We start from the raw sequence: 10,187 nt of genomic DNA on the forward strand, positions 1-10,187 counted from the left end.
AGTATAATAGTTAAACGAACTGCCTAAACATGGCTGGAGACGGCTTAAATGGGTAATGAAGAAAAACTTTAATGTAAGTTTAACATGACAGCAAATGTACAACGTTTCGACAAGTTTTTGTCATGATGATGATGACAAAACTTTGTCGAAACGTTGTACATTTGCTGTCATGTTAAACTTATATTAAAGTTTTTCTTCATTACCCATTTAAGCCGTCTCCAGCCATTATTAATCTCTTATAATGATACATTTCTAGCGTTTTGGTATACACACGCAAATATAATATTGGCTGAAATAAAGTTTTGTATGATGGAGTTATCTATTAAGTGTTACTCTATTTTTTTATGAAAAGAGACGTGTTAGAAATCACTTGCTAAATACTTGTTGCAATGCATGCTTTGGTAAACTCCGAGAGAGGCGATATTAGAGAAGAGTACTGCCGTGTCATAGCGGAGCACTGTCGATGACGCGATGTTAAAACCGACGGTTAGGATCTAACAAGTTAAACTACGATCATAACATCGTTTGTACACGTATTAAAATGACGACTTCATTCTATATTAACTCAGAGGATGCAAAGCTATAGTCCGCGGTCCAAAAGAGAGATGAATCACCTTGATGGGAGGTCCTAACACCAATTTTGTAATAGGAATCATAAAGAGAGATGAAGCACCATGATGGGAGGTCCTAACACCAACTTTGTAATAGGTATCATAAAGAGAGATGAAGCACCTTGATGGAAGGTCCTAACACCAACTTTGTAATAGGAATCATAAAGAGAGAAAGCACCTTAATTGAAGGTCCTAACACCAACTATGTAGAATGAATCATAAAGAGAGATGAAGCACCTTAATGGAAGGTCCTAACACCAACTATGCAGAATGAATCATAAAGAGAGATGAAGCACCTTAATGGAAGGTCCTAACACCAACTATGTAGAATGAATCATAAAGAGAGAGAAAGCACCTTGAGGGAAGGTCCTAACACCAACTTTGTAATAGGAATCATAAAGAGAGAGTTGAGCTCTAATTATAAGTTCATAAGAGTTTATCTTTATGATTGAATCCTCCGGTATGTAGTTCATTTTTCTATACTACTTAAGTTATTCTGAATACATTTCTATAGTTCAAATGTTTCTTTATTGTATACGTATTTTACTTTATTACCTGGAATGCAATTTTTTCTTTTCACATTTTCAGGATATGGTAACATAGCTCCCAGTACTACTGCAGGAAGAGCAGCTACCATTGTGTACGCTTTCATCGGAATCCCACTGCTGCTAATGGTGCTTGCGGACTTGGGCAAACTCTTCACTCGAGCCATTAAGTTTCTCTTCTTTTTCATTCGCCAATTCTACTATACGGGAAAATGTCGAAAGATGCGAAGAGCCGGAAGAAGAGCAACAGCTGTTCCGGTCCAGGTATCACATGTAATGATGTTATCAGTCGAGAGAGAACACACAATAACGTTAATGTACGAAACTACACGTATCACACAGTGGAATGTAGGTAGTTATCAGTGGAGAGAGAACACACAATAACGTTAATGTACGAAACTACACGTATCACACAGTGGAATGTAGGTAGTTATCAGTGGAGAGAGAACACACAATAACGTTAATGTACGAAACTACACGTATCACACAGTGGAATGTAGGTAGTTATCAGTCGAGAGAGAACACACAATAACGTTAACGTACGAAACTACACGTATCACACAGTGGAATGTAGGTAGTATCTGGTTAGAGTGTGGAAGCACTCATTTTTCACAACCATTATATTTAAGGTTCTATGAATAGGGAAGTGACTTGCTTTAAGGCTATTCTAAACATGTTAGACCATTTAGTCCTTAGTTTTGCTTTCGTATCCCAATGTAAAGGTAAATATTCTTCCTCTTATAGTTTGATTCATTAAATAACGTTATATTATACTTGAATGTGATTGTGTATATTTTCAAGTACAAGAGGAAAATGAATTGCTGATTAAAAACAAGAGAATTAACATCGTTTACTGTAACTAAGGTATTATCTCTTTAGCGATAACGATTTTAAAGCTTGTCGACGACGTGTTTTGACTACAAACAAATTTTTCTATATCCATAATCACCTTTACTTTAACATTCTAGCATCAGCTTTTGGTGTTTTCAACCTAAACGGCACCTTATGCACTAAATGGGTCAAATGGCCAGATCAGAGCCCAAGTTTTAGGTATAAACATTCCTTATTTAGAACTGCTGACTAGAAAGATGGCACCAGGCTCATGTAGCTTTCACAGCAAATCTTGTACAAATAGCGGTATTAAATAGCGGAGCATGTTAAGTTACATTTCACGGGCTCGAGCCTTGTATATTCTGGTCCGCAGCCTGGTGGCACTCTAACTAGGCAGCACCAGTCTTACATCCTACACCAATCCATTATTTCTGTATCGCTAAAAATAATTCACAGAACAAAATTTTTTCAACCAATAATAAAAAATAGAATGTTTTCTCAATGTGGTGAAACTTCGGAATAACAAAAAATCATGTATACATTCATACATGTCATATAAAAATCGATAGATATTTTATCGTTATTGATTATTGTTAGTAAGAAAAAGCTTTCTCTTGACAATTAAAATCAAAGGTTCCACTATTTTTTTATATTCACTGATGAACGTGTATATATACTTTTACTATGTTTTAATATCTAAAATATTTACAAAATGTACACTTGAAGATGAATTTAGAATTAGTTTAATGTTATAGATTTGAGAAGTTTTTTTTTGAACCTTCGAAATTTATCATCAGTGTCTCCTCCCTGTACAGTTCGTACTTTTGTTTTCTTCTTTACTGAAAAACATTCGAAATCCTTAAAAGCTGTTGTTAATTAGCTATAGAAAATAAAAGAGGAAATATGCCTACTTCTGAATTTTTTTTAATGCGAAAATTGTCAGTGAACTAGAAGGAGTAGCAAAATGATTCCTATTACAAAGTTGGTGTTAGGATCTCCCATCAAGGTGCTTCATCTCTCTTTATGATTTCTATTACAAAATTGGTCTTAAGACCTCCCATCAAGGTGTTTCATATCTCCTTATGATTTCTATTACAAAGTTGGTGTTAGGACCTCCCTTCAAGGTGCTTCATCTCTCTTTATGATTCCTATTAAAAAGTTGGTGTTTTAATGACCTCCCTTCAAGGTGCTACATCTCTCTTTATGATTCCTATTAGAAAGTTGGTGTTAGGACTTCCTTTCAAGGTACTTCAATCTATCAGTACTACCTGCTAGTGACACAATATCTATCTTATAATTAGAGCTCAACATCTATCAGTACTACCTGCTAGTGACACAATATCTATCTTATAATCAGAAACTCAACATCTATCAGTACTATCTGCTAGTGACACAATATCTATCTTATAATTAGAGCTCAACATCTATCAGTACTACCTGCTAATGACACCATATCTATCTTATAACAAGTAGGTAATATCGATGGATGTTGAGCTTCTAATAATATAATATATATTGTGTCACAAGCAGGTAGTACTGATAGATGTTGAGCTTCTGATAATATAATATATATTGTGTCACAAGCAGGAAGTACTGATAGATGTTGAGCTTCTGATAATATAATAGATATTGTGTCACTAGTAGGTAATATCGATGGATGTTGAGCTTACGATTATATAATAGATATTGTATCACAAGCAGGTAGAACTGATAGATGTTGAGCTTCTAAATATATATTAGATATTATGTCACTAGTAGGTAATATCGATGGATGTTGAGCTTCTGATTATAAAATATATATTGTGTCACTATCAGGCAGTACTGATAGATGTTGAGCTTCTGATTATGTAATAGATATTGTGTCACTAAGAGGTAGTACTGATAGATGTTTAGGTTCTGATTATATAATAGATATTGTGTCACTAGCAGACAGTACTGATAGATGTTGAGCTTCCGATTATAAGACAGATATTGTGTCACTAGCAGGTAGTACTTATAGATGTTGAGCTTCTGATTATAAGATAGATATTGTGTCACTAACAGGCAGTACTGATAGATGTAGATCTCTCATTACAGGATAGATATGTGTCATTAGCAGGTAGTACTGATAGATGTTGAGCTTCTGATTATAAGATAGATATTGTGTCACTAGCAGGTAGTACTGATAGATGTTGAGCTCTAATTGTAAGATAGATATTTTGTCACTAGCAGGTAGTACTGATAGATGTTGAGCTTCTGATTATAAGATAGATATGGTGTCATTAGCAGGTAGTACTGATAGATGTTGAGCTTCTGATTATAAGATAGATATGGTGTCATTAGCAGGTAGTGATGATAGATGTTGAGCTTCTGACAACATATTGTCAGAATAAACATTGATGTGTCGGGTTGTAATTTATAAACTAAAAATTCAACAACATCACAGTGTTCGACATTTATTTGCATCTTCGTATCTTGGTATATAACTAATGTTCCTAGAATTAAACTAGTGACTTGTAGATATTCCAACAGATTTAATAGTCCTGTAAAAACACTCAGAAAATAACTCCTAATACGATAAAATGTGTTCTAGAAGCTTCTGCTTACGAGTTAAGGAATAGAATGATACAACTATTCATTCGTTTGTAAAAGCAAAGGACAAAACACTGGTCAGTCGTTACGCAGTTGGCAGTACTCAAGAAGGAATAGCTCAAGAAATATATTATATCAATGGAAATTAGGGACTGACAAAAAAAAACAGTTTTTAATAGAAAACAAGGAAAACGATAGCTAGCTGTAGAAATCACGCAAAATGGCAGATAAAAAATGGAAGACCAGTGAAGTGATAGAGTAATCACCTTGAAAGATATTAACGTCAAAAATCACCCAAATATCAGTTTATCACTTCTAACTTTTTCTTAGTTATGAAGTGCTTCTGAATTATTTAATTTAAAGAATCGTTTCTCAACAGTTAGGGAGTGATTCACCGACACAGGTTTTCTCACTGAAGGTTGTAGGTTGCACTCGAGTCTAACAGTTGTTCATGGTTCGTTATTCGAGATCAAAACGAATATGGCAAGTAGGTACTGTCTTCCAGGTGACAAACAAACTGAAAGAGTCACGCAAGACGAGATCTGTTTCTGTTTCACGAAAAAGTAAAAATAACACTTAAAGCCACGAAAGGATAAAAATACATTTCGCGAAAGAGGCATTTTTTCTAGTAAATTTCCTTTAAAATTTATTTGCTTTGAAAATGAGAAAGACATAAGATAAAAATTAAAATTTGTTTTGAAATAGGATCTAAAGAAAATACATAATATGTTGAAATTTATATGGTAATATTGAATATTGGATGAACTACTTATTTTACTTAAACGCCTTAAATTTCATCCAAACATATTCAATAATTTAAACATATAGGTTATTATTAACGTAACTTTTAATAACTTGTGTAACATAGACGGTAAATTTCATATTTCTCTTTGTGCCTGCATTAAGAATTACTTTCTCAAAATCTTAGTTATATAACAATAAAAATAGATATTGTATCACTAGCAGGTAATATCGATGGATGTTGAGCTTCTGATAATATAATATATATTGTGTCACAACAGGTAGTACTGATAGATGTTGAGCTTTGATAATATAATATATATTGTGTCACAAGCAGGTAATATCGATGGATGTTGAGCTTCTGATAATATAATATATATTGTGTCACTAGCAGGTAGTACTGATAGATGTTGAGCTTCTGATAATATAATATATATTGTGTCACAAGTAGGTAATATCGATGGATGTTGAGCTTCTGATAATATAATATATATTGTGTCATGTGTGTATTAATTTGGAGATACCATATGTATTTTTAAAGAGAACAAGTCCGACATTAAATGTCAGGTTACTATGATATTAAAAAATTTTATATATATACTGAAAATCACACTGAGAAACTGTACAGTAAAACATTGCGGAATTGGAAGTCATTTCATATATACTGAAAATCAAAATTAAGTACATTAAAATTCCACCACGCAAAATTTATGTTTTCTACCTTCAAAGACTCTTTCGACTCAAATATGATCCAGGTTCATAACGTTTTACTTGATTAGGCGTATATCTCAAAGCATTGGTTTATTTGATTTGTGTTATTAGAGTTTTACGAAACAAGTTACCTACCTACTGAGCAGCACATGGTATATTTCATGTTTTCAAAATTCACTTTATAAACTGTCCCTCTTCAAAATAGTACTTCGTATGTCTTATGTTATCAAAATGGTTACTGAATTAGTTATCTGTCTTTAAAATATACTTGAAATGTACCTTATTTCGAACATTCTATTTAAAAACACTTCAGGTCAAATCTGTTTTTTTTAATAAACTCGTTACTCTCACAGCTCTCGTAATATGCCTTCTAATGACAAAATATTTTTCTGATCCTGGCTTTACTTGCAATGTCTTCTGTGGCCAAAGTTTTGGAAGACAAATGTCCTTTCGTGAAAGCTTTAATTCTAATGTATTCTGTCCCAAAGCTTGTTTGATACGGCTCAATATGTTTAAACATAGAAATATTTGTGATCAGTAAACTGGAATGGACGGAAACTGTCTGTCGTAGAAATACGAGTGTAGAGGACGACGTTTCAAAAGTCTCCCGTCTTCCGTCTTTGGAAGACTTTCGAAATGTCGTCCTCTACACTTGTGTTTCTACAACAGGCAATTGTCGTTCCTTCCAATATACTCATCATCAAGATATTCTACCTAAACAATCTATAAAATAATAAAGAAACTCCTCCCTCTAAGTGGCACAGCGGTATGTCTGCGGACTTACAACGCTAGAAACAAGAGTTTCGATACCCGTGGTGGGCAGAGCACAGATACCCCATTGTGTAGCTTTGTGAGTAGCTACAGGACAAACATTAAAGAAACATTTGATTCAAAGTTTCTGATCACAAACATTAGTGAAGTATTCATGTACACTAACGTCCACCAGGTGGTTAAAAGTATCTGAAAGAATGCAGATTCCAGAAATGTTAAGCAGGAAATAAATCGAACATGGGGAGAAAAGGAAAAAAACAAACACGGGTGAAGTGAATAGATAAACATAACTTTATTGACATTGAACTGTAGCGTGTATTTACGAGACTGACCGACTGACAACTTTCTGTTCATTTTTACTGACAAGACGTAACTTTTCAAACCATTTAGCACAAAACAAGCAGCGTGAGTCACGGACTATTCCAAACCAAAATTTATAGCCGAGAAATTATCCCATTTTCACTAATTAACTGACACATCACAGTTACAAAATCTTAACAAAAGAAACAAGCTTATTCCTTGGTCTGGAGCGATGTTTAGGGCAAATATGTTAATTCTTATCTTGTTTTTTTTATACGAAGTGGTATAAATACGGTGTTCAAACCAGCTGACTCAAGACGTATAAATTCGTTTATTTGCTTATCATAAAAGTTTTCTTTTTGATTTACCTTTCTCAAAAATTGCAGATATTTTTCTGTTATTTTAAAACCAGTGAAACCTTGTAGCAGAAACATGATAGCCTTAACGCATTGCGGAATTGGAAGTCATTTCATATATACTGAAAATCACACTGAGAAACTGTACAGTAAAACATTGCGGAATTGGAAGTCATCATTCTTTGTTGATCATCAAATATTTTAAAGAATATTTCGCTGGGATATATGTTGTTGTTATTTCTCAAAAGTTTTTCTGCTTGTTTATACTTATCATAATTTGGTTTTCAAGAAAATACAAGGTTTTTGGTTGATTTTTATAAAAATACCTAAATCATTTTATACGTACTCGTAACATAAGTAATAATTACCTTCCTATGTCTCCTATACTAATGGTAAGAGGCTTTCGTTGTGTGTGTGTGTGTAATTTATTTTACAGAGCTATAGGTCACGTGACGCGTAAGCCCACCTGTTAGTAACAAGAACACCTGACATATAAACCAGAAGGTCCACATCACATCGAACAAGTTATCTACTCAGCGTAGTTGTCATAATAGTTGTATTGAAACTGGATTCGGTTTAAATATATTAAATCAAAACTAATCCAAATACCTTTTGAATTAGAAAGACAGAAATAAGGTTTACTTATTATTATAAATATAAAACAAATTATTAGTTTCAAAACTGAAAGAAAAATGTTTTGCTGATATGGTTAACTTGGGAAAATAAGGTTCTTTCGTAAAGCAAGTATCTCCAGGAGCCATATGTATAATAACTTCTTGACCTACATGAAACAATAAAGTTCCTGGTAACTCACGTGCTCTGGTCTGACGACTGTTGTCAGTTGGAAATCGTAAGGCTACCATTAAAGGGATTTATATTTAATATTCCTTAAATTCTGAAACAATGAATTATATTTGTTTGAGATAATTAATCTTTGTGATTCAGGAGAAACTTGGCAACACTTTCAACATCATAAATTTAAAAATCTACTATTGAATTCCCAAAGCCAATATATTCTACATTCTACAGTGTAAGAGTCATGACTGCTACAGCAATAGAACTCCAAGACTTAAAACTAAATGCAAGCATTAGAAGATCTCTGAGTCAAAGTTCAAGAACACCGCGAGACTACAAATTGCACGCTCAAGACCTTCCACCACACGCTACTCTCAGGTCTGTGATCACAATAGAACCATCGGAGGAGGAGGAGGACGGTCGTTGCATCAGTTACGTGAAGCTTGTGACCCGTTACGGATTACAACATATCCTTTTGTTAATTTTAATCTCAGCTTATCTATATACTGGGGCTCTTGTTTTTAAAGCGCTTGAGAAGCAATATGGAGTCCAAAGGAAATTTAATATGTCTGTCGTACGAGTTCAGCTTCTTCGCCAGCTCTGGAACTGTTCAAGGTCCACAAATCAGTCTGTCTGGATGGATCAGGCACTTGACAAAGTGATAGACTTCGAGAACGAACTATTGCTAGCTTATCATCAAGGTTACGCAGGTCCGTCTGGTGACAAAAGAGAGACCGAATGGAGCATCTGGGATGGCTTACTTTTCTGCGCTACTGTTGTAACAACCATCGGTATGTGACCTTTTATTAAATTCGTTTGAGCACAGTCGAACTTCAGGTACATTATCTACACAGTCATGTAATCAACATTCATGTTTTAAAATATTTTGTGATCATCCAAAAATAAAATTTCTTGTAATTGTGGTAATTGTACTAATCTCTACGATAGTGACTCAGTACCCAATGTCGTGATCACTGAAGCTTTTAATTATAAAACAGATTTATCCGGTAAATATCCTAATCTTTCTGATACAGTTCATGAAATTTGGTACTGAAATAAAGCAGTAAATACTACTATGCTATATAATTATCTATTTCATATTTTAGATACAAACAAAATTGTGATTTTGCAGCAAATTCATCCTTCACAATTTTTCCCACTGAGAAACTGTACAGTAAAACATTGCGGAATTGGAAGTCATTTCATATATACTGAAATTCACACTGAGAAACTGTACAGTAAAACATTGCGGAATTGGAAGTCATTTCATATATACTGAAAATCACACTGAGAAACTGTGCAGTGAAATCATCGTGTAATTAATGTAACAACAAATTCTTTGTTGATCATGATTTGTTGTTACATTAATTACACGATGATGATCAACAAAGAATGATTTGTTGTTACATTAATTACACGATGATGATCAAAAAAGAATGATTTGAAGATAGCTTTGATATACGGAAACATCTGTTAGCCGAGTTCTTTCACAGATCTTAAAATATAACGTTCATAAATGGAAACATCGGCACATGTAGCTACGTAGATCTTGAAAGTCGAGTTGTTCAAAACTTGAAAATAGCATCAATAACTGGACCAATTGTTGGTTCAGATGTTGCAAAAGGAATATCTGCTGAAGCTTTTCGCCAGACACTAATCATAGTAGAACCGTCTGGAAAATGATCTATAGGAAATAGTATAGCTTATAAAATGAGTCAGATCAACGTAGGCTGGTAAGGCAGTCAATGATTGGCATATCCTTTAGCCAGTCAAGGAATGTCACAGACCTACTGAAGGATGTGTAGATTGTATAGGAATTCTTTTTGGCGGCAAAGGACAGGTTTATCTGTTTTATTAAAGGTGGCTTCCAAAATATAGAGATGAAAAGTCGACCGACCATTTGCAATAATTTCAAACCTGCTATCCGTGTAGTTGTCAGCACAAGTCGGGTTCAC

At 33.9% G+C, this 10,187-nt stretch overlaps 1 protein-coding gene across 1 annotated transcript in view; it reads left to right on the forward strand.

Annotated features, from left to right (window-relative positions):
- The window catches only part of LOC106475981 (TWiK family of potassium channels protein 18-like), an 11,572-nt gene extending 9,880 nt beyond the window's left edge, over nt 1-1,692 (forward strand). The window contains exon 2 of the mRNA XM_022379971.1: nt 1,200-1,692. Coding sequence (XP_022235679.1) covers nt 1,200-1,540 — 341 coding nt within the window. The 3' untranslated portion in view covers nt 1,541-1,692. The remainder of the gene's footprint in view (nt 1-1,199) is intronic.
- The last annotated feature ends 8,495 nt before the right edge of the window (nt 1,693-10,187 follow it).

Source organism: Limulus polyphemus, unplaced genomic scaffold, assembly GCF_000517525.1.
Source record: "Limulus polyphemus unplaced genomic scaffold, Limulus_polyphemus-2.1.2 Scaffold9566, whole genome shotgun sequence".
Taxonomy (NCBI): Eukaryota; Metazoa; Arthropoda; class Merostomata; order Xiphosura; family Limulidae; genus Limulus; species Limulus polyphemus.